The sequence below is a fragment of the Euprymna scolopes genome, chromosome 31 (assembly GCF_053919585.1).
Source record: "Euprymna scolopes isolate OS-2025 chromosome 31, ASM5391958v1, whole genome shotgun sequence".
NCBI lineage: Eukaryota > Metazoa > Mollusca > Cephalopoda > Sepiida > Sepiolidae > Euprymna > Euprymna scolopes.
This window is the reverse complement of record NC_136512.1, coordinates 14699035-14724803: the sequence shown is the minus strand read 5'-3', so window position 1 is coordinate 14724803 and position 25769 is coordinate 14699035. Positions and strand designations below refer to the sequence as shown.

Genomic DNA, 25769 nt, shown 5'->3' with positions numbered 1-25769 from the left:
AATGGTTTGTGTCATTTAATCCTTGTCCTTTAATCGCAGACTTGTCTCTTTTCCTAAAATTCTTATGGATGGCTCTACTCTTGATGAGAAATTGACCCTACAACTTCTTGGTCTTTCTTTCTCAATTTTTTTTTTTTTTAAGTTTGTATATTAAATCCATTATTCTTTCTGCTTCTCATAAAATTGGTGCTTTCTATCGTTCTAAAAATTTCCTCCCACCCAAGGCTATTTTCTATCTCTACAAGTCTACTATCAGGCCATGTAAGGAGAACTCTTGTTATATTTGGATTGGTGAATCTGTGTCCCATTTGAAGACTCTTGGTAAATTGCAGAACCGTATCTGTAATTTTATTGACCTTACACTTTTTTTCATTGCAACCTCTCTCTCACAGATGTGATGTTGCTAGTCTCGGTCTTTTCTACAAATACTATTATGACATGTGTTCCTCCCAATTTTTTATCTATTCCCTGCTTCCTTTGTTCCAGCTCATTTGACTCATTAGTTTAGTGGTCTTCATCAATTCGTTGTTTTAATACCTCATTGTAATAGAGCTTCCTATTCCAGTAGCTTCTTTCCAAGAACTGCAAGATTGTGGAACTCTCTTCCTGCTCACTGTTTTCCTTTGACCTACAACCTTGTTCTTTCCAAGACTAAGGTCAATAAGCAATATCCTTTCTTTGCAATAATCAGCTTTTGTTCTTGTTAGTTCCATATGTTGGATATTTGGCGGGTGAACTCGAAGAGAGGCATTCGACGGATTGCACACATGCAGATAGATTCCATTTGAGGAATGCAGGACTTTCCATCATTTGACCAGAAATATATGAGAGGATATCAAAGGATTTTACACAATAGACAATGAGAATATTAATCATTCCAGGGGGAAAGAATGTTTATAAATTGACACAACAGAAGGTGGAGCAGTTGGTCACAGAAGAACAAGCTGACACATTCTTAACCGCCAGACATCCACATGCGCCTTCATCGATGTCAATAACTGTAAATCTAAAACTGTGATATGTGTGAAATAAGAACAAAATATTATTTTATAGATCAGCTGTGTTGTGGTTTATTCGCTATCGGTATGTATCATCGTAGATCAGTGAAAAAAATAAATTTAGCAATTATCTAAAAAGCACATTTGAAAACCTGGTCACAACAAATGTATAACACTTAGATTGAGTGGCTTCATACCTTGTCTCGAGTGATTTCCATAAAAAATGATATCATTCTATTGTTAGAGGATCTCTTCCCAATATGTTCGACTTGTTTTAGTGGATGACGTCATTCTTTTAAGTTAAAAAGGATTTGTCTAATCTCTTCTAAATCTATTTACACAATCTCCAAACAGGATATGGGCCATTTTTAAAATTGTGTTAAAGGTGAGAGATGAAGTCCTGTTTGATTTAAGGAAAGGGTTACTGCATAAGATATCCATCCTCTGACCTTGCTGGGCATGAAAAAAAATTGGTTAGTTTTTTTTTTTAGTTATGATGACAAACTCCTCCTTTCATCAATGCAACATAGTCAGGAGAGTTCTATAGACAAGAATACAAAAATATAAAATCAACTTTAGATACTTTATAAGACAAGGGTGTGTTGGAAATGAGTGTTTCTGTTTAGAGCACAACTGAACCATGATACTTGACTTTTGTTAAAAAATTGTGGCATCTACATCAGATAGCACCACATGAAAGAGTTGTGAAGGGTCCAGAAGTACCGATGAGGGAGAGTACTAGCCAGACCTCCACTGGAAGAGTACAGACAGGACTGTAGCCTTGGACAGGCTTTTTGCCATCTAAGCTCTAAGAAATACCAATGCCAGCGAGAAATCAATGGTAAGCATTGTTGAGATAACGTGAAGGCATCTGCACTGGTTATCGATAAGTGGAAAGCACTGGAAATCTGGGGAGTCTTGTTGTCACACAAACTTTTCTCTTCCCTACAGAAGAGACATTGCGAGCTTGTCTTTGCTCTATTGCTATTTTCATGGCAAGTGGTCGACTGAATCCGATCTATGCCCCCCCCCTTTGCCAAACTTTCACAAAAAAAAAACACTCAACTAGCTACAATCACTATAAACAATTTCCTCCACTTTCTATTTGTGCCTAAATCTAAACGCAGATTCCATGAACAAAGTTTCTTTCCCAGAACTTCTCGCCTGTTGAACACTGTTCCGCTGGCTTGCTTCCCGGTTGAATACAACATGATAGCCTTCAAATCCCATTTAAACAAGTTCTTAAGCTGCCCCCATAAATAATGAAAATTCTACCCAATTTACATCACTAACAATTATTACACGACCACCTTACATTCACAGACACTTATCCTCGAGTCGACTTTAGGCCTTGATAAGTAGTGACTCCCAAGTAAAAAAAAAACAAAACAACCCACAGGTCACTGTCAGTGAGTGAATAATAATAATGCTGTGTAATATTCATGGTTCCATCTAGTTAATATTTTTATTTATTTATTTTTTTTTTCTTTCATGCATGATACATAAAATAAAAGCGTGTGAAAAAAAAAAAGTAACATCAAATGAAGTGAGCAACAAAAATTCCTTTTGTGTTTTTCAAGCCAAAGTCGAGTGTTTCAAGTCGCCCAACCGCCCAGCCATTGTGATCCCATCATAAGACATTAATATTTTTCCTAATTTTTTTTTTTTTTTCCTGAAATCTAAAAATGTCTTCTTTTTCAGGCCACAAGTGCATTGGATGCTGAAAGCGAACATTTAGTCCAAGAAGCAATTGACAGAGCTCTGATTGGGCGGACAGTCATCGTAATTGCACATCGACTTTCAACAGTCAGGACTGCTTCACAGGTAATGCTATGGAATTTCTTTGACCCCCTTTTTTTTTTTTTCTATGCGTGTATGAGATAATTTCCCTTTTTTCCAATATGAAAGTTCTACTATTGTATTTAGATGACTTTCTTTTTATGAATCTCTTTCTCACATATACAAACGTGTATATATAAAAGAATAACAATATAGCTACACTGCAAGATCCAAATATTTATTTTTCATACAAAACAGTTCCTCCAGCATGTTACAATTGTGGTATGTTTTTTTACAGATCCGTTTCATTATGCAGAAACAAACTTATTATTATGGCAATACCATCTCTTTTCATGCATATACTCCTACAGAAAAATTAGAAATTCTTTGCTTAGATAGAAAAAAAAAAATGCATGACAATTTTTTTTATAAGCAAAGAATTTAATTTTTCTGAAGAGTATTTGCACGAAAAGAGATGGTATTGACATAATAATAACCGTTTGTTTTTGCATAACGAAACGGATCTGTAAAAAAAAAATTTATCAGAACATGCTGGGAGAGCTGTTTCGCATGAAAAATAAATATTCGGATCTTGGAATGTAACTATACTGTTATTCTTTGATATATACCCTGTTATATTTAACATAGTTCAAAATAGACTTCGTAGCCTCGTAGGAGATGTCCTTTTCTCTTCCTTGCAACCTTTATCTCACAGAAGAGATGTTGCGAGTTTGTCTCTGATGTATCGTTATTTTCATGGAAAGTGTTCGAATGAGCTTCAATCTATGGTCCCCCCTTGCCAAACTTTCACAAGAAACACTCGTCTAGCTGTAAACACTATCAATAATTCCCCCCACTCTTTATCTGTGCCTAAACCTAAACGTAGATTCCATGAACAGAGCTTCTTTCTTAGAACTGCACGCCTGTGGAATTGTCTTCCGTTTTCCTGCTTTCCGGCTGACTACAATATGGTTGTCTTCAAGTCTAACGTAAATAAGTTCTTGATAAGCCGTTCCATATAAGTTATCAACTTTACCAAATTTTCATTACTAATGATTACTATAATGTCCAATTTCTACTGTACACTCTTTAACCCTTATCCTCGAGTGGCCTCTTGGCCTTGATAATGTGGTGATGCCTATGTAAAAAAAAAATAAATAAATAAAAAAATAAACAAAAAGGATTCGTATACACGAAGAGTGAAATGAGCCGTTCTACTTAAGTTAACAAATTTACAAAATCTCCACTACTAACGATTACTATGATTCTGTACACGCTTTAACCTTTATCCTCGAGTGGCCTCTGGGCTTGATAAATAGTAACTCTTATGTATGTAAAAAAAAAAAAAAAAAAAAAAAAAATATTTTAAAAACATATTTTACCAAAACAAGAGATATTCTCTCTGTTTACAGAAAGACGGCTTCTTCAACCGAATGTGAATAATCTCCAAGAACGGAATGAGTGAGCACGACTCGGAATTGAAAATGAGTTTGCGGTGAAGTTCACGGCACATGATGGTTTTTAAAACGTGTTTTACGTATTTTACTTTTAATCATGACTAATGAGTCTTCCTTTCATGATTGCAATATATATATATATATATATATATATATATCCATCCAGCATGACCATGCAATTCCTGTATCTGCATACCTAGAAAATGGAGCTGAGCTATCAAACCCAATATGATGGTGTGGGACAAGGAAAAAGCCTTAGTGGAAGTTAATATCCCCAGTGATGCTGAGAGGGAAAAGATAATGAAATACCAAGGTCTTATGTACAACATAAAAAGAAACTGGAATCTTAGGAAGATCTCAATCATTTCAGTAATTGTAGGAGCAACCGAACTCATGAAAAAGAATTAAAAAAAAACAAACTACCTGGCGAACCAAGTGCAAGAGAAATGCAAACAATTGCATTTAAAGGTACAGTTTAAACCTTAAAAATAAACTTATGGTTGGAATGTCTGAGATAGCGGGTGAACGTCTGTCTTCCAGGAGGATGACCCATCATCAGTTAGGACAAAATGGTAAAAAAATTCTAGTGTAGCCACCAGAAGAGATTAGCTAAGAAATCTCTAACAATGTGAAAGTGAGAGATCCATTGTTCTACACAGACATAGTGACGCCAGTCGTGTAGTTAGTTGTTAAGGGCCATTTCATCCCTCGTTTCTATTTACGTTGATTTGTTGTAGTTCCTCTCATCTTTTACCAAAATTAGATTTTAAAAATTCTTTTATATAAAAAGAATGTCTAGAATTTGGTCTTGATAAGGACATTTGGCCTGAAAGAGACACTACAGAAACATGTATGCACATATGTAGCCAATGTTTGCATAAAAAAGCATAATATAAACATTTTCTGTTCATTCATCGAGCACTTTTTGATAAAGACATTAGTTTCAGTGGATTTATATCAAGGAAACTAAAACTACAACCATTATTTATTTTATATGAATTAAGTTTACAAGCCAAAAACTTCTGTAAACTTAAAGTGAATATTAATATTCGTATAGTAATCTCAACCAAATAAGAGAAAAATTTGCGCTATCCTTACATTTAAATTCAAATTAAAAATCCAAAATGTGTGCTGGTGTCACTATCTCTAAGTGAAAAAACTTTAACCATTTAAAATAATCTTTCTTTCTTGTCTGCTTGCAAGCAGGATCTTTCTACAGACTTGGGTTTATGTACATTTAGGATTTTTAATTTGGATCTATTTGTTATTACAAATCTGACTTCATATGAGAACATTGACTCTTATGATCATTTCACTTTGGAAATATCTAACCACTCCATATCCTTTCATCTGGATTTTTAATTTACTTTTTTCATTTCTTTTTCTTATTTTATGAATTCTTTGCACTAAAAGTTATTTTTGCATATATCACTAGTTTTCATATAATACAGTTTCAATTTATGCGAGTACCAACAATGATGATGAAAAGAATGCATTTCCTCTGATGAAAAGAATACATTTTTTTAAAACTTTGTGGATTAAGGAAATCTTAATATTTCTTTTTGAGTATCCTGTCGAACAATAAATTCTTGCGATGTGTATATTAGTGTTGAGACGATTAATAGGAATCAGCTGTCGGAACTTTTTGGGGTATTGGAAAAAAATTTGTGCCTATTTTCCGATGCCAAAAACGATTCTTCTGTCTTTTTATTGATTTTGTTGGTAAAGCAAAAACCGCTGATAATAATGGATATAATAAATATATTTATTGATTTTAAACTTTTAATTAAACTAGTGTAATTATTTAGTGAATGCATAATTATATAAGATTTGATATGAGATTTGTATTTATCATACAAAAATACATTAAGAATAGCACTTTGTTATTGTGTAATAAAAATAAATCAACCTTTTGCTTTCTACCGGACACTTATTGCACCCAATATATATATATATATATAATCTGCATCCTTTTTTGATCAAAGGATTTAACAACTAAACAAATCTGCATTTACACCTTAAATGCGAAATCATCTTCCTCATCACATTTTATTTTCATCTTTTTCTCTAGGTTCTCGTGATGGACAAAGGTTCCATTGTAGAGCAAGGCACACATGAAGAATTACTTGCCCAAAATGGTGTCTACAAGCGACTGGTGCTGCGACAGTTAAGCGCAGCAGGAAACCGAGAAGCGTCCACTCCGAATCAGCAACCCTTTTTCCAGACGACAGCTGTGTTCCCGGAGAACATGGAACCATCCCAACAACCCCCACATCATCATCTCCTTAGCAACAGCAGCAGCAGCAGCAATAGCAGCTTGACCAGTGCCACCACGGCGATCGCAATTACATCACGAAATCAACAACCATTCACTGAAGATTGTCCGGCTGGAAGTCCGGCTATACATTGACCCTCCCCACCCTCGGATAATTTTTAGATTATCATATTTTTCAATTGTTAAATTTAATTTAAATCGACTTTTATTTAACTGTAAATTACTTTATTAAAAAGAAAAAAAAAACAACTAAAGAAAATGTTTTTATGTTATTGCATATATCAGGGGTCGACACCCTTCACGCTTCTGCAGGTCGGATCACGTGTTCATGAGTGTGGGACGGGAGGCAAATAAATATTTTTTAAATCCTTATTCCTTTAATTAAAATTTTTTTTTTTTATGCAGTAAAATTGAAACTTTTACTTTCAATTTTATTTTTTATATTTTTCTAGCAATTATTTGATTATGAAATATCTTTAAAGTTAAGCAAATATAAATAAGTACTGCTTTTATGATCTGATTTATCTCGAAAGACTGACAACTAAAGTAGAAAATAAAGGAAGAGTTACAAGGCTGCTGAAAATAAACCCATGGTCTAATCTCACAAGACATGATTTATCTATATATTAATGATAGTGTGTTTGTTATTTTCTGTGTCACGCTTACATCCAGTTTGTTTGTTACATACTTTCATTTCTTGTCATGAAGAATTCTTGGTAAAATTATTTATAAGTTTTGGTTTCAGTTTCGATTATAACTGATGGCACTTAAGTCATCTATTCTTTTTATAAATAATTTTATCAAGAATTCGTCGCAAGTTTTGGTTTCGGTTATGGCTGAAAGAACTCAAGTTATATATATATATATATATATATTTTTTTTTTTCATGAGTTTTTATTTTAGTTTAGATTTAAGCTAATGCACCCAAGTCATATGGATATATTTGTTATATTTTTGAAATCGCAACTTTATAATATATAAAAATTGATAGGACATTAACTTAAGTGTACTTTACAACCGAGCTTTGTTGGGCATTTGTGCTAGCTTAGATAAACCTTTGTAGTTTTAACAAAAAAACTACAATATCAGAGTGTCTCCATTTACACTGAACATCTACAGAATGCCTACATCAATATATTACGTTTGAATGAGCCCCCTGTGGAATTTCCACAGGTCCTGCTAGTCTAGAATAATACACTTTAGTTCTTTTACATGATTCCATCTATCTCCCATTAGCTATTCTCTCAAAAGTCTAATAGATTCAATTTCTTGATATTTTTTTTGCTGGTCCATCACATTTTCTTTAATCTACAACATCCCAGTAATCATTTTAGTTTTGAGCAAAAGCTGAAATCTTGATAGAAAAGCTTACAAAACTAAGTTTTCAATTAAGATGTAATGCATAATATACTGCGTAATCATGTTGATATGTGGGTTCTTGTTAGATGACCAAAGTTAAGCAACATTGAGCTTGGTCAATACCTGCTGAGTGACCATTTCGAAACACTAGGCACTGTATATAGAAGGATGTCGATGTGTCCCTGCAAAAACATAAGGCAGTCATCTCCCCCAACCAGGATATAACTGCGACTGCTTGTGAATTTAATATTCCCTAGATTCTTCCTCCTTTAGAGGATGCTGCTAAAAAAAAAGTATCTGCTGGCTTGAGAATTGGGAAACTAAAGTGCTTGATGACTAGATATTAACCATAAGTTTATTTTTACTTTTTTTTTTATGTTTCAGACATGACATGAAACCACTTGATGAAAGCAGCTTAAAAAAAAAAACCCATTTCAACATCAAAAACTAGCCAAGAATAAGTATTTTAGGGAGAATACCAGGACCACCTGTTTACTTCAAAGTTCCATAAACACAAATTATTGCTAGATCGCCAGTGACTATTTGTGTGTGTGGGGGGGGGGCATCAGATGTTATATCTGGGAGGACAGCTTACTGCAAAAATAAATAATAACCTCGTCAAATCATCTCCCTTGACCAGGATATGTGAAGAAATGATGAATGAGAGAGGTGTGAAGGGCCAACGTTGCCTTCACATTTTTGACAAGTTTCAGAAAAATCTAATGGATGGATCAAACACTGGGACAAAACATGTCATTTTGGGGGATTTTTTTACCTCTGGGATACAACGGGAATTTTTTCAAAAAAATAAACTTACTGTTCACATCTATTTAATGAAATACAATTTGTGTCAAAATTCCAGGAAAAACTAATCAATGGTTATTTAGCAATCGTCCGGACTAACGGATGCCACCGAAAACATAAGTCCCTCTCCGATAAATCGGGGAACCAATAGCATCTATCTATCTACATACTTAGAGATTCTTGAGTTTTGATGTATTAAGAAAAAAAAAAATCCATGTAGAGTTGTAACAATTTTATTTTTTGTTTTTTTTTTTGTTTTTTATTGACAAATATAAACAGTAAGGTTCCAAAAGAAAAAGAGGGGAGGGTAATTAATAGGGAGAGTCCATTATCTTTTGTTTTTTTTCTCGACGATGGTTGCCTGGATATATTCATATAAATTTATTATTACTAATAATAAACAACATCATATCTCAGCAGCAGTAGCAGCAACAAGAAAGAAAGAATAAAATGTGATAGGGGAAGGTTGTTTATTAACAACAGCGGTTTTTCCGGAAGGGAGGGAGGGGTGGCTGGTTAAGAAAATATTATTGGACACAACCGGCGGTCGATCACAGTCAACATCCAGCCCTGTGGACAGAGGTCAGATACACAGATACATACACTGCTGGTTGATCACAATTCATCATACTCCCTGGAAAAAAAAAAAAAAAAAAATGAAAGACACATAAAATTGGATAATTATATTTAAGTGATTCACAAAGAATTGTTTTTTATATTGCCCACTGGGTTCTTCTGGATTGGAGAAAAAAAATTTAGTGCATCCAGTTGTGCTGAAAGGAATAATTGGATCAATGAGGCTTTAGAATAAAAAAAGATGAAAACAAGTTTGAGTATACATTAGTTTTTTGTGATTGACCTGTGCACACTGTAAACAAATCGTCTTGTTTGTAGTCTTTTTTTTTTTTACTCATGTTCACCCCCTTACAAAGCATATTGCCACTTGGACGTAAGGGGCTACTATTTGGGGCCATGTCTAGGAAAGATTAACAAGATATTTGTTTATGTTATGAAACGTGCTAATAACACCCAAGATGAGAATAATAGTCCGATTAATCAACATAACACAAGAACTCAAGTTTATTATTTGTTTGTTTACAATGGTACGCAGATCAATATGGAAAAAACAAACTCGTAGCTTTCAGCCTTCCTTATTTTTGGGGGTACTTAAAACCTAATTGATCCAAACAATTTTACCGTAACTTTTTTTTTTTTTTTTTTTTTTTGAAAAGCCAAAAATCGATAATATTCAAAAGGTGAGATTTTGACACAGAATTTTGACAGACTTGGATATTTGAAACTCATGACTTTTCTCTTATTTATTACCTGGCTTCGCAATCTGATTCCTATTCACTACTTTAAATCATTGAAACAAAATTAATCAATGAGAAAAAAAAAAAAAATACAAAACTAATCAATGAAACTGAAAAGTTTTCTCTTAAAAAAAAAGTCAAGCAAGCAAGATGCTATTATTTTATTCTGTTTGATCATGTATCGACGTGAAGACAAATGGATCGATAGGTCCTATCATGCATCACTTCCTTAAAAGTCCTGGTCTGTTATTAATGTGTCTCACTAGGGAACTTTGTGAATTGACTTTACAAGTGCCTCTTTAGTACCAATATTCAAGTCTGCTCTCAGCCTGTCAAGTCCGAGCAGAGATCAACTGACTTCCTCTGCTTATTCTGCACAATGTGTGTGTGTGTATATATATTTATACACACACACACTAATCTCATTTGGGATAGGCCACACAGAAAGCCCACCTGAAAATGATGAGCCGTTTAATCATTAGACATAAAAAACTTACTAATCAGGGATTCTATTATCTAGATTGGATATTAATCTTGCAGGATTTCAAGTCTGAATTCCATCTTCAAGACACCATTATATTTTTAAAGAACCCAACTGATTGGGAAGGTGGATGTTCTCTTCCCTTCTCCTATAACAAACCTGTTTGTCGCATGCATTTATGCACCACAACTAAACATACAGCATTATATTTATTTAAATTACGACAATCACAAGGGAACACCCAACACCCATCTATAATGATGAATGATTGTACCTCTACAAAGTCACCATTTACCCATGTATGGAACTGTGTCGCATTTGCGCTGGTGCATTTACTACTAGTCTCGCTCCTGGACAGGGTCCAAAAGAGAATCGCCAACCAGATAGGTCCCAAACTGTCATCTAAGCTTCAACCCCTGTCCCATCGACGAAATGTTGCATCCTTCTGCCTGTTTTACAAGTATTTTAATGGTGAATGCTCTGACGAACTACAAGCCCTTGTAAGTAACCTCCTGACAAACCCGAGAAGCAATGAAGTCCCACCCCTACACAGTAGAGATCCCTAGATGTAGGAAGGCCTTCTACTCTAATAGTTTCTTCTCCAGAACTGCTAGACTTTGGAATTCTCTTCCGGTTTCCCCAACTGTACTGACATGCAGAAGTTAAAGTGTAATGTGAACAGACATCTTGCTGCTAAACTCCCTACATAGTATGCCTGCAACTTAGGCCCATGATAGTAGCCTCTTACATCAAAGTGGCACTATGCCTTGTTTGGAGTGAAAATGGAAAAAAATATTTTTCTCCAATTGCAGACCTGTTCTTTGTAGTATACATCTATGCAGATATTTACAGAAATCCCTTGTCTGTTCAGTTTCATGTAAATTAATCCCTGTAGTGACTGGATCCAAAAAACCCAATTCACTCTAATGCTTGAGGAAAATTAGGATTTTGTTTATATTTTTGGCAAAAGGTATATAGCAGCCGAGTGGTCTTGGTTACAATTTCAAATAATAATCCGGTGAGTCGCTTAACTGAACGAGTGTTTGTGGTCGAAGCTGATATTTCTAACATGTAGTTCGTGGTGTACCTTTTGACGTCTGTTTCTAGGTGGTTCTACCAGTCGGTATTTATGGTTTGACAAGCCAATCATATTCTTGTAAGAAGAAAGAACCCGGATGTATTCATATTAAACTAAGTCAAAATTAAGCGAAAGACTAAGTGTGCATGTGTGGAGGAAACGAGATAGGAAGTCATTCTTCAATGAAATAAAAGTCTAACTCCATTACCCACTTCATTTGAAGTCTTTGCATCCACGGAAAAATTAACATTTTCAGTTTTCTGAAAAAATTGCTGTAAGAGGGAAAAGGATGGCAAGGAAAGTGAAAGAAAAAAAGGAGAAAGATAAAGCGAGAGAGAGAGAGAGGGGAAGAAAGAGAGATAAAATCAAGTAAAATAAAATATTACACTAATTTATTTGCTCTGCATTCTGTTTTGATCAGGTTTCTTTTTTGATAAAAATTGCAAATAATTGAAAAAAATTTTTTTTTTTAAAAACAGGAAAAATAAATGTACAGTCGTTCAGTAAAATGAAATAAATGTTATAACACTCTTACTCATTTCACAGCAAAATTAACATTGTCAGTTTTGACAAAAATGCCATGAAAGGGGACAAAAAGCAAGTGAAGAGAGAAGAAAAGGAAAAGAGATAAAATTGAGTAAAGCGTCAAAGAAAAAATAAGGAGGTAAAGAACTAGCAGACTAGAAGAAATCAACCTTTTCTTAAAAAAAAAAATTAAGTCACTGAGTGCATGTGTGTGTAGGGGAGGGGGAACAGGAAGTCATTTTTTGATGAAACAAAAGTCATCTAACTCCTCTACCCTCTGCGTGAATTGCTGGAAATCTTAGGCTTCCTAGAAAAATTAACAATTTCAGTTTTCAGAGAGAACTGCCATAAGAGGGAAAAAGAAAAATAAGGAACAGAGAAAGATAAATGAAAGAGGAAAAAAATAAAAAATAAAAATCATGCCATACAGTGACACAAAATAAATAAATAATAAAGCTCTAGAGCTTTGTCAGAAAGCAACTTTTTCTTGGAGGAAAAAAAAAAAAAAAAGGGGGGGGACCCCAAGAAAAGAGAACTCACATCCAAAGATGAAAATGACAAAAATGGATTTGAAAGATGGATAAAAACCTGGTCAGTAAAAATCCACATTTTCTGGATGAAAAAAAAAAAAAATAAAGTAATTCTGCCAAGAAGCAAAGAATTCACTGCAATATAAGAACTCCTGAAAACGGTATTCTTGTAATACGACTTGTACAGTCGAATAATGAAGAATTATTTTATGCAACCAAAGCATTAAAACTTTCCAAAAAATTGTTCACAGGTGAACAACCTTTGTAATAACATTGGAGCACAGGGAGGATGTGGTTCTAATACGATGGTAAGAAAAGTGTTATGACTGTCGACCAACCAAATCTATAAAGCATGTGTACATACTATGAAGAAGTGAAACCTGGCTAGTGAGGGTTAAGAACGTGCATTGCATGGAAAGAAATGATATGACAATGATACGATGGATGTGTAATGCGAGTCTTAAATCCAAGTTTAGTTCCGATAACATCATAGGAAGAGTAAATCCGGGCAGAACAGAGGGATGTGTGTTTAGATTAAGAAAGACGGTTGTTGGTTTGGTCACATGTAAAAAGGTTGAGGGAGCAGGTTCAGTTTATAAGGGAGGGCTAAATGATAAAAATGGATTTGAAAGATGGATAAAGACCTGGTCAAAGATAAGTGTGGAAATCAATTTTTAAAAGTCGTCCAACACATGCCAGCAAGTGAAACGGACGTTTAACCAAATATGACGAGCGTTCACAATGAAACTATTTCTAACAAGAACACGAGTCAGTCGTGAGACTGCATATCTCTCTCTGATAATTTAAGAATGAACCAAAGTTTTATTTTGGTTTGAATTCTATGAAATATTCTAGAATTTATGCCATGGAAACGTTAATAACTCCAAAACCAATAATTTGATCAGGCAGACATATTGCATGGTGATGATTGTTATAAAAAAAAAAAAATAATCAGATCCAGGCAACAAATGTGGAAAATTGGAAGCTGAAATTCTGTCAAAATTTTGACACAATCAGACATTTCAAGCTCAAGGTCATATAAAATGCAGAACTCCATTGGCTACAATATGGGCCAAGTAGTGAGTCTATGATGAATAGAAATAATGATTTATTTTTTATCATAACATAAAAACAGACGTGAAACTGTAAACCTGATAATGTAAAGATGAGCCAATGTTCTATCTGGTCTTACCTTCTCCATATTTTATGAAGTATTCCCCAAAAGTTATTCAATGGAAACTTTGATAAATCACAAACTATTTATCTAGTAAGGCAGATGTTTCAAGCTCAAGTTCATATAAAATGCGGGACTTCATTGGCTACAATATGAGCCAAGTAGTGAGCAAATCCAAAGCCATAACCAAAAGTATGGCTTTCATCTTTGCTTGTAACCACGAGTGAGACTTACCAACATTAAAACAGTTTTTAAGTTAGATCATGACTGATATTGTGACAAAGTTTTATGATAGTTGGTCAAGCGATGTGTACGCTAGGGTATAAATAAACAAACTCGATAGAAAACATAACCTCCTTCGTGAAGGTAAAAAGGATAAAAACGATGGCTATAACGAGGAGAAACTTACCAAATGTGAAGAAAATCTGTTATTTGTTTGGCTGCTCTGTATTCTGCCTCTTCATTTTTAACACTCTTTTCACCACATATCGCCAACTGAGTTGCAAATACGGAAATCATTTAGTAAAGATAAGTAAAAATGGAAAGAAGTACAAAGTGTTGGTATATGATGTGGTGACGATAAGGTGGTCGTTGCGATTTGGGTGGAAGTGAAGAGCCAAAATGGACGCTCAGAAATATTGCTTTTTTTTTTTTATTATTATTATTACAAACATGTCACCTCTTATTAAGGCTCAAAGGCCACTTGAGGATAAGGGTTATTGAGTTAGACAGGTAGGTGGTGAGACAACAGGTAGGGGGATTAGTAATGATAGTTCTAACCAGTAGAAAAATTAACTGTTTAAGAGTACAACTCTGCAAGAATTTGTTTACATTGGATTTGAAAATGGTAATGTTACAGTTAGCTGGTACTGGCCAGTTCGAATTAAGAAAATTTAGATGGGCAATTCCAGGAAAGAAACTTTGCGTGTGAAAATTCAGCTAAGTTCTGAGGAACAAAAGTGAGAGTAATAGTAAAAGAAAATCAAAATGCTACGAAAAAGTTAAATATAAATAAAATAAAAAAAAGCAGAAAATCAAATCAAATCAAAAAAAAAAAAAGAAAGAAAAAAAGCCCCCCCCCCTTCCCTAAAAATGATCACTACCAAAGATATGTAAAATAACTTTAAAATAATACAGGTGTTTGTAGTGAGTTAGGAAGAAGCGCCATGATATTGTGTTCAATAGATAGAAAGTTCTTGGAAAAACTGTTCATGGAAGTTCCATTTGGTTTTAGGTACACAAAGGAAGAAAGCAAAGTTCTTTTCTGTAGTTCTAGCAGTGTGAGTACTTGCTGTGAATGTTTCACAGAAGGTATCAGAAATTGGATCTAGCATGAAAATATTGATAGAGTAAAGAAAGACTAGCAATATTTCTTCTATGGAAAAAAAGAGAAGGAAGAAAAGAGAATCCCCACGAGATTGTAAGTCAATTTTGTACTCTGTCAAGGAAAAACTGCCTCCCGAAATATGGCAGCACTACTCCTCTTAGTACAAATTTTACTTTTACACAGGTATAGGATAGTGCCTGGAATCACGTCTAATATTTAAGGTTTCTAGTATTATTTGGGATTTAAAAAAGAAAAGAAAAGGAGGAAAAAAGAAAAAGAAATTGGAAAAAGAAAAAGAAATTGGAAAAAGAAAAAGAAATTGGAAAAAAAAAAAGAAATTGGAAAAAGAAAAAGAAATCTAAAAAAAGAAAAAGAAAAGAAAGAAAGAAAAGAGACAGAAAGAAGAAAGAAAAGGGAAAGAGAAAGAAAAAAAGAAAAAGAAAGAAAAGGGAAAGAAAGGGGAAACAAAGAATGGGAGAGAAAAAAATGGGAGAGAAAGAAAATGAGAAAGAAAGAAAATGGGAAAGAAAGAAAAAGAAAAGGGAAAGGGAAAGAAAAAGAAAAGGGAAAGAAAAAGAAAGAAAAAGGGAAAGAAATAGGAAAAATGTAAATGCAAAGGAAAAAAACAAAAAATATGGGAAGTTTTTCAACCTTTAAACTTAAGAAAAAAAAATGTAAGTTTCTTGTTGAAAATTTCTTTATAAATCACTTTCAATCATCGCATTAGTTTGCTTCCAAGAGTTTAATTTTGTTCCAATATTATTTTAGGAATCATCAGTTGTTTACCATGAAAAACTGTTTCGGGATTTTAAAACGAAGCAGTATTTTATATCACGGCATCACAGTAATGTTGATTTAAATAATACCTTCCATCAAAGAAATTAGATAATTTATAGAATGCTATGAAAGACTACTGAAAAGAAGTTTTTTTTTTTGTTTGTTTGAAATGATTTATTTTAAAAATCTTATTCCAGTTTTCACTTCATTCAGTAGCGATGCATATGTGACACTTGATCGAAGGATAATTTTATTTTGATGAAAAATATTTTTTCAAGCGTTTCTATTCCACTTAACTCAAATGCAGTAAAATAAAATATAAACTATGCGAGATAAACATGTTTAGATGATTTTGCTGTGGACCAGATTCTTCAGCCTCACAGTCCCTATTTTTGTTGCAGCAGAACTTGAAAAGGAGAAACTTAACGAAATATTGTGATCTACAAGCTTCATACATAAATTTATCGTGAACAAGATGAAAACTGAAAGAAATTTAAGACTAAAAAAATTAAATTAAAAATTAAGTAAAAGTTAAAAACATTTTTGTGCTTAAATTTCTTTTTAATGTTAAAAATTAAAGTAACAACATTCAGCATTGTTAACAGTCTTATATAAACTGCATAAACATTTAAATGCATTTGCTATTCAAAATATTTCTAGAAATGTAAGCCATGTTTAGTTTCAGAACAGTTTCCAATGGTTCGTTGTTCCACTCAAGTCCTGAGAGGTGACTGGTTTGCAGTAGACAGTTCCACAGAGCAAAAGATTCTTGCCGTGTCGAGACGGAAAAACATATGCGAAATTGCAACAGAAAAGGTTTAATATTTATGGAGCAATTCTGGTTTCTGATTGGTTGGTAGCAGGACGTGAATTAATTTGATTCGTCAGTTCCTAGCAGCATCGTCTATAAATAGAATCGCCCGACTGTGTGGGATCATACCCCATTATAGATCAAAAATATTGTAACATTTTTTTTTTTTTTTTTTTTTATACACAAAAAAACTTATATAAAAGTAATGGAAATTTTATTCAAAAATGCAGACTATATATCTGCATTTTTGAGATGAGGCTTGATAATTGGTATTCGGATTATTATTATTTGTTTTCAGCTTGAGTGCTATTTTTTTTATTTTATTTTACCAACTACTTCATCTGTTACGCCACACGCCTTTCTAGATAATTCTAGAATAAAATTTAGGAGACTTAAACCTATTTTTGTTTTTAGATGTACAATCTTTACTACTTATTATTTATCAATATTTATTATTACATAGATATGTATCTATCTACTATTATATAAAAAACTGTGTGTGTATAAGTTTGTTTCCTATGGACTCGATCATGGCAGTCAATTTTTAGAAAATTTCATACAAAGGTAGTTTATGATGTGCCTGGCAGTGTTCTTAGATAGTGAAGACATCCTGATACAAAACCTAAGTATCGATAACCGAAATAATCTGCTGAAAAGAACAACCTAACATCGCAAGTGCATTTGAGAAGTTTTATTATCACACAAGCCGAAAGGCCTGACATAAAATCAACAGTAGGTTCTTATATATATATATATATAATGGTGGAGCAGATAAAATTCAGTCATACGTGACACTCTTCTGTAAGTTGAAGATTCGACCCTTAGTGCAGGCGACACTCATAAAACTGCAAATTCCTTAGAACGTTTCAACGTCATGGTTAACGGAACGAGAACATGCTACCCACGTGTATTAAATAAAAGTTTGAAATTCTGTGTAGATTCTCATAGTTCGGCAAGATACACCTTAAGATCATGGGTTACATTGGCTGAAACATAAAAATAACACTCAAGATGAGAACAGTAATCTGAATAATCCAACTAATATGAATTAGACGCTTTGTCTCAACTCAATTGGTTATAGACACAGAGTCGTCAGATAAGCTTCTCGAGGCCATAAATATGGTTAGGCTTTATTGAATTTACTTGCTTCTTTTTTTTTATTGAAAATCACAAAAGAATTTTGTCTTTAACCTTCACCTCTACCTCTATCTGCAGTAATGATCTCCAGAGAGACTGAGAGTAATGTGATGATTTGAAAATAATAAAGAATAATTTAAATTTACGAAAAAATTCACCGTTTCGCATCTGCCAAAAGATACACCAACACGTGTGCACCAGAAAAAGTATTTTGTTAATTTATTTAGAGAAAAGTAAAGAAAAAATACACATTTTAAGTTTTTTTTAAGAGGATATAGTTTGCTTGAAGCATTGCATATAATTTATAGATTTGACAATTTGCAAAAGGCTAATAACAATATGAACTGAGAAAGGCTGCAGCTTTTTCTTTCTTTCTTTTTTATATACAAGGATTGCTCCAAAAGTAAGGTCTCCTATTTTTTAACTCAAAAACTAAAACATCGAAGAGCTACAAAGACGGGAATAGTACCATTAAAGTGAGCAACTTTTCTGTGCTCCAGGATCTATTTTTTTACATAGTCACCACCATTCTCAACGCAATTTTGCCAACCTCTTTTGATGCCTCAGTCGGAAAAGTCAGGAGTGTGCTTTGTCAATCACATCTTTAACACTCTGAAATTGACGAACCCATCTCCTAACTGTGCTAGCATCAACTGCATTAGTTTTGTAAATGTTCAACAGACGCCGGTGAATGTCACTTGGTTCGATTTTTTTCTGCATGGAAAAATTCAATGATGCATCTGTGCTTCTGACACCTGTCCATGACAGGAGTTGATTTCTTAGAGTCTCACACTGTCAATATCTACAACAGAGAGATGAAGCTTTCAGGTAATGAATGCATAAGTTCAGTCATTACAACAATGCAATTTGCAATCTCCTCTGATCCATTTGGGCAGAATAAAAATAGGAGGCATTACTTTTGGAACGTCCCTCATATTGTTTGCATGAGGCAGTGTATAATCTTATTTATAAAACTCACTGTCTCCATATTTTTCAAACTGTATCTCCTCCAAGACAGAAGGTCACAGAACGTTGCACGTCAACTCAAGTGATTGCATTTTTGTGAACCTTTTTTATGGGTATTTACTCAGTTAAAATAAAATTACAAAGAGGTCAAAAGTGAAATAAATTAGAATTTGCCAAGTGTAAACCAACTTAAACTACTTTTCTATGCATGTCCAAATATATATACATTGTACATTAATGTTAGTTTATTTTTAACTATTCATCTATCTGACGATAGTTCAAACAGTAATGACTAAGGTGAGAGCATTAAATGTTTTGATTTCGATTCTAGCTGATGGCACCCTCAATTTTTTTTTTTTTTTTTTTAAATCATTACTACATATATATATATATATATATATATATATATATATATATATATATATATATATATATATTGGGTACAATATAATAATCAATAGATAATTTGCTCTATTATAATAAATATGAAATCTGCATAAATTAAAATATCATATTTAAGCATATCTGGGCAAGATTAAAATAAATTAAGTTTATGAAAATAACTGAAAAAAATAACTAAAAAAAAAAAAATGACTAAAATAAAAATAAATAAAAAAAAATAAATTTTGAAAATAAAATATCTGTAGTAAAAAATAACTAGAGCATAAATAGTTTAAAATAACTGAAATAAATAAAAAACAAAAAAATAATAAAAAATAAAACAAAAAACTGCATTTTGTCTTTCAAGAGTCCTTCCTACAACCTGGTATATATTTCCACATTGTTATTAGCATTCTATAAATTGTTTTTTTTGGGGGGGGTCTTTTTCTTTTAGTTCGGAATTATTAAAATTTGAAATTATATTTCAAGATAAAATTCAATAAGCACATTAAGCATCATAAAAAAAAAAAAAAAAAATGATTTTATCTATATCACCAATATCAACAATCGCTCACTATATAGGGTGTTTTTTTTAGAGAGGAAACAAACTTTAAATTTGAGTTCAGCTTTGTTTGGTAATTCATCATGAAGAGATTGATATCCGAGCAGCATTTGCAAATCGTGCAAATGATACGATTAATTTACTAAGAAAAACATTTGATGAATGAATAATTTCATAAAATGGACCTGTCAACTGGCCATCTTGCTAGTGCGATTTAACCCCATTAGATTATTTCCTTTGGGGATCTGTAAAGTTCCACATCTACACTGATAAACCAGACACAATAAACCACATGGAAGACAACATTCGATGTGTTATTGTCAAAATATAGCCCAATTTTATGCGTAGCATTTGTGAAAATTGGACCTTTAGATTATGCCATAGCCAGGGAGGGGAGGCATATGACTGAAATTGTATTTACATTATAAAATGCCAAAAATGAACATTTGGAATAAACCACATATTTGTATAATAAAAATATTTTTCTGTGATTTATTTTTATTTAAAGTTTGTGACCTCAAAAAATAAATAAATAAATAAAAAGTAAATTAAATTTTAAAAATAAAACTTTAAACAAATTCATCAAATTCTTCTTTTTGATATTAAATAAAAAAAAAAAATTCTTTCATGGATTTTGTGAACAAAAAAAAAAAAGAAATCTGTATAATTATGAAAAATTACAATTTTTGCCAATGGGTGGATGGGGATATTAGTAAATGAAAGGAAAATTATTCACAGTGAGCGAATATTAACTTTTTAATTTTTATTTTGGAATGATCTGAAGAATTTATTGTGAGAATCTTTAAAGATGTTGGATGTGGTTGATGAAGTGAGAAAATGGAATAGAATGTGGAAATGATTTTGGTATTGCTGATTTTACCTTAATTTTCCTGATGAACACTAGAGGTAATCGTTAATTTGTGAATCAACATTATGCAGTTGTCTTCACAGGACGAAACAGCTGTGGAATTAATAAAAAAAAAAAATGCGTTTGTGATACTATAGTTGACACCACGTGCTAGGAGGTAGGAGAGAAAAGAAAGTTATATAACAAAAGAAAAGGCAGTAGATTTAGTGAGTAGCAAAAAGATTTATCAATAGACAATAGATAGGAAGCTGTTCACTAAGGTAGACAAAAGAGAGCTTTGGGTAGGGTATAAATTAGGATGTGACAAATGACAATAACAAAAAAGCATATAGATATATTTAGAAAAGGATGTGTAGATATATTTAGATTAGGTTTGTGGGTATTTTAGAATGGACAAAGAGTTTTTATGGGTTTTACAGCGTTTTTAATGAAACGATTTTTACAAAAGAAAAAAGTCCAGTTTACAATGAACTACTGTAATTTTTGGTGCAAGTGCGATAATATAGTCAACCCCAAGTACTAGGAGGTAGGAGATAAAAGAACAAAGATAGATGACAAAAGAAAAGGCAGCAGATTTAGGGAGTTACAAAAAGATGTATCTTGACAATAGATCGGAAGCTGTTTACTAAGGTAGACAAAAGAGAGCTAAGAGTGGGGTTTAAATTTGGCTGTGACAAAAGGATAACAACAAAAAAAGCAGAGAACAATGGATGCAGATATATTTAGATTTGGTTTGTGGGTACTTTAGAATTGACAATGAGATTCATGATGCTAAGGATTGGCAAGGGGTTTTACGATGTTTTTAAAACAGTAGTGAGTTGGACACTTTATGGCAATACACTTGACGGGAGTTCAGTTGAACGCTTAATCAGTTGAGAATTAGATGCAGAAGAAAACAGATCATGGCTTAGGACAGGTCAGGAAAGCTTTGGCAGATGGAGATGAACTGATGCCAACTGACTGACACGGCCTCGACAGAATGTACATATGAACTAGCATGTAGAGGGGTGTTGAGAACACACGCACACCCTGAATACAACTGATATACATGTAAAACATTGGAGTCTGTGTTATCTTTGTTTTCTATGTTTATTTTATTTTCATCCTTGTTAGCCCATGCACTCCCATCGATGGTCGCGAATGCATAAAAGCCATAATAAAAACAGAAGATGGATGAGAAGACCACATCACAAACCATTAGGGTGGCAAGCTCTTGGTGGGGCCACATGGTTTTACACTTTGTATCCGTTCTCATCTCTGGTGTTATTCTCACAATGTTTCTGCCGATATAACCTATGACCTTCACATGTAAGATACTAATAATGTCGGCAGTTACATCGGCCATAACATTGCGAGAACACCACCATAGATGAGAATAGTAGTCCGAATAATCCAAATACAAATTTTGAATACTCCTCTAAAAAAATTCAGAAACATCATAAAAGATTTAGGAATCATGGTAAAGTTTTTCACAGATAGGAAGTTCTTTTCATGGAAATTCCATTTGGTTTTCGGTAAAAACATGAAAAGTTCTTTGCAGTGGTGATGCAGATGTTTTACAAGTGGGAACCAGAGATTGGAGCTGAGTTAAGCACTTACCAATGCATAAAAGCCATAATAAAAACAGAAGATGGAAATAGAAATAATGGAGTAGCAAAAGACTAGGAGTAGGTGTAGTATCTGTTCCAATACTACATTTGATCTTTTCTGTCCTGTCAGTGACAGAAATCCTTCTAGATTGAAGCATTTGTTGTTTTTTTATTTTAACATGATACTCTTGATGCCCCACCCACCAAAAAATGTTAGGAATTTAACAAAAAAAAAAAAAAAAAAAAAAAAATAACAAAAAAGAAAAAGCAAATTGATCAGTGGAACAAATGCTACAGGGAGTAAGCTTAGTAGAAAAGAAAATGTAGGGGGAAGTTGTTTCAAGGTACACAGATGAAGCTGAATACGATTGTTAATCAAGGTGCAACGATTGGGATTGAGATAAAGAACGGGACAATAGAGGTCAATATGTTTACAGTCACTACTTATAAGAGTGGCAACGAGTTTTGTAAAAGTTTACGGACAATCTTGGATTTGCGAGAGTTGAGGAGAGTGGCAAGTTTGACAGCTGAATGCAGATCATGACTCAGAGCAGATAAAGATGAACTGATGAACACGGCCTTGGCAGATGACGAAGATGTAGATATTACCATTCAGAGGGTTGATGTAGGTATGTGAAAATGCCAAGGCTTTTGCGAGGGTTAAGTGGCATTGGTAACTTGAGTAAGCCGTAATTCTGTGCACTGAGGTATGTGTCATAAATTTGCCCCTAACACCTATATCCGGGGGGTTAACTACACTGCAGGGATACTGATGGGGTAGCACACATGTTTCGCTACATGCTGGTGTTTGAACTATTTCCATACGTTCAGTAGAAGTGTAAACATTTTTGAAGTGAAGTTTTGTGTCATTTAAATCATCATTATTAGACCTGAAGATAAGTTGTAATAATTTTGAAACTATATATATTCGTTAATATAGATATTAAACATTATTTGTGCGAAATATGAAGCCTATATGACTTTACCTTCATTGGTTTTGAGTTTACCTAAAATGTGAAGCCGTTACGAAAATTTTAAAAATTTCACTAACGCCATATCGTTAACCTACGCACTTTGTTTACAAATATTTTCCAACAACGGCAATGACGCCAAACTACGGCTGGCTAAAAAAATTCTTTTAAATTATTAAAATTTATTTAAGCATAATGAACTTTTAGGATTTAAATTATTTTACTTTCTTTAAACCAAAACATTTCTCCCCGGCAAAATGTATTTTTTTCTATTTTATCGAGCTGCTTTTTTTTTTTCTTCCATAATAAACTAATAAACAAATTTACAATTAAAAAAACTACAAGAGTTATTTTTAAAATTAAAAAATAAAACTTTCATGAATATATTTTTTATCATGCACATTTTGCAAACTTTAAATTCTAAAAGTTTTAATAATTTAAAAGAAATTTTGGGTTTGTATTACTGTAATACTGTACACATTCGAAAAAGTTGACAAAAAACAAATATATAACAAATAAATATTATCAAAGCCAAGATAAGTTACTTTTCTACCAAACTGGATACATTTTTTGTTTTTATTCAATGTAATATGTTTATTCAACTCGAAAAACATGCAGTGCTTACCGTTGTATTGGAAAATTCAAAATGGCGGCCACTCTCTCTTAAACACGGTAAGTTTGGGAAAAGGTGTTATAAATAATAAACTAGACAAAATACTATTAAAAAAACACCGAATATATGCCAACTTATGTCACGGTAACATATAATGAGCAAATTTCTAACAGTATTTTGTCTAGTTTATTATTTGTAACATCTTTTCTTGAACTTACCGTGTTAAAGAGAGTGTCGGGCGCCATTTTGAATTTTCCAATAAATCGATAAACACCGTATTCGAGCTGAATAAAAACACGAAAAATATATCCAGTTAGGTAGAAAAGTAACTTATCTTGCCTTTGATAACATTTATTTGTTATATATTTGTTTTGTTTTTTTTGACAACTTTTTCGAATCTGTGTACAGTAATACAAACCCGAAATTTTAATTTATATGCTAAAAGAAATTTTAATAATTTATATGCTAAAAGTTCATGAGAAATGTAAAAAAAAATAATATTTATTGGTGTTTGTATGATGAGAAATAAAAAAACGGTGCTTCTGCAGTTTTTTTTACATAAAAAAATCAGCATTAGCAGCAGACTTCATATGCGGGGATGTAATATTGCCTTAGTAATTGACTGCATCTTCCGCCCCAGCATCCCCCTTCACCTCTTAATCTTGTAAATAATTCATTAATAAACTTTCAAAATATATTTTTCTTGTTCTCCATTCAATAAGCTCTCCAGTGATATTTGTCTTTTTGAAATCGGACAAGAAATAAGAAAGTTATGACAAAATAACTGTGAAAAATCTTGATATCGGTCACAACTTTGTTAAGGAAATCCATTGATTCTATTGTCAAAAATTAGCCTCAAATTTCAGCTTTAGAATTGTTGTAACTTTCTTATTATTTGTCCTACAGAGGTGGTTCAAGTATCATTAGAATGGTCTCTGCATACTCTTTCTGCTGAGCTGTTCCATTTTAAGATATGTTAACTTTGAATTTTTCTTTCACGTACCTAGTTGATGGTGTTACACACACATCTAGAGTTTCACCAATATCTACAGAAGATGTTAGATTTTTTTTGATTAAAAAAATTTTTTTTTTATATTTGTGAGCAACCGACAGCCACCAATATCAGAGAAGATGAGACAGAAGACCATCTCATCTTCTCTCATATTGGTGGCTTTCAGTTGCTCACAAATATAAAAAAAAAATTTTTTCATGGAAACATTGTTGGGGTTGGTGTTTGTCTCCTGGAGGAAACATGGTTCCACACCAATCCAGAATATTCCTTTTTGGGAAACTGGATTCACATATATATATATATATATATATATATATATATATATATATAAACTACTTAATTTACTCACATAAAATTAATATACGAAAGTATAGATTTATGCGTAAACTTTAAGTATTTACTTCAAAAGTGCTCAATACATAGGTAGAGCTAGTTAGTAATTTATAAAATATATACGCTTATGCATAAGCTTGAGGAGTCCTAGAGTGGATGAAACGCCGAATATTCAGTGTAGCTTAATCGCCATATATATATATATAAATAAATAAATAAATCGACCTTGCGTCTCACTCTACTCTCATGTGGAAACAAATAGAATCTCGTATTATTTGGATTTTTCAGACTACTGTTCTCATTTTGAGTGTCATTTTTACGTTTCGGTCACTGTAACCTCCGACCTTCTTCAGGTGAAATCTTGTCAAGCATTGTGAAAATGACAATCAAGATGAGAATAGTAGTCTGATAAATCCAAATAATATGAATAACCAATCCTCATCTCCAAAATTCAGAAACAAATTGTAAGGTTTCTTGCATGATAATACGTCTGTAGAGAAGATACCAACTCTCAACGCTAAATTGCGTAGTCAATTTTGTACTCCAAGCAAGAATGAATGCTAGAACGTATTTGTATTTTAATAAATTTTAAGTAATTTTGGAAATAAAGTTGAATAGAATCTTTTACAAAAGCAGGAAAAAGAAAACA

At 32.8% G+C, this 25769-nt stretch overlaps 2 protein-coding genes across 21 annotated transcripts in view; one reads left to right on the top strand and one right to left on the bottom strand.

Moving 5' to 3' along the window:
• Positions 1-6768, top strand: part of LOC145255640 (uncharacterized) — an 89753-nt gene extending 82985 nt beyond the window's left edge. For both annotated transcript variants that reach the window (XM_080114172.1, XM_080114171.1), the window contains 2 exons: positions 2700-2822; positions 6306-6768. In XM_080114172.1, coding sequence (XP_079970298.1) covers positions 2700-2822; positions 6306-6644 — 462 coding nt within the window. In that variant the 3' untranslated portion in view covers positions 6645-6768. The remainder of the gene's footprint in view (positions 1-2699; positions 2823-6305) is intronic.
• Positions 6769-8889: 2121 nt separating this feature from the next.
• The window catches only part of LOC145255641 (protein-L-isoaspartate(D-aspartate) O-methyltransferase-like), a 149330-nt gene continuing 132450 nt past the window's right edge, over positions 8890-25769 (bottom strand). For 7 of the 19 annotated variants that reach the window (XR_013863870.1, XR_013863876.1, XR_013863874.1 and 4 more), the window contains 2 exons: positions 14183-14268; positions 8890-9306 (listed from right to left, as the gene is read on the bottom strand). Coding sequence is in view for 4 of the 19 variants with exons in the window: in XM_080114174.1 (XP_079970300.1) it covers positions 14202-14268 (67 nt within the window). In the remaining 15 variants the exon portion in view is untranslated. Of the gene's footprint in view, positions 9307-14182; positions 14269-20614; positions 20696-25769 lie in introns of all 19 variants that reach the window. The other 12 variants (XR_013863878.1, XR_013863879.1, XM_080114178.1 and 9 more) reach the window with 4 other exon arrangements.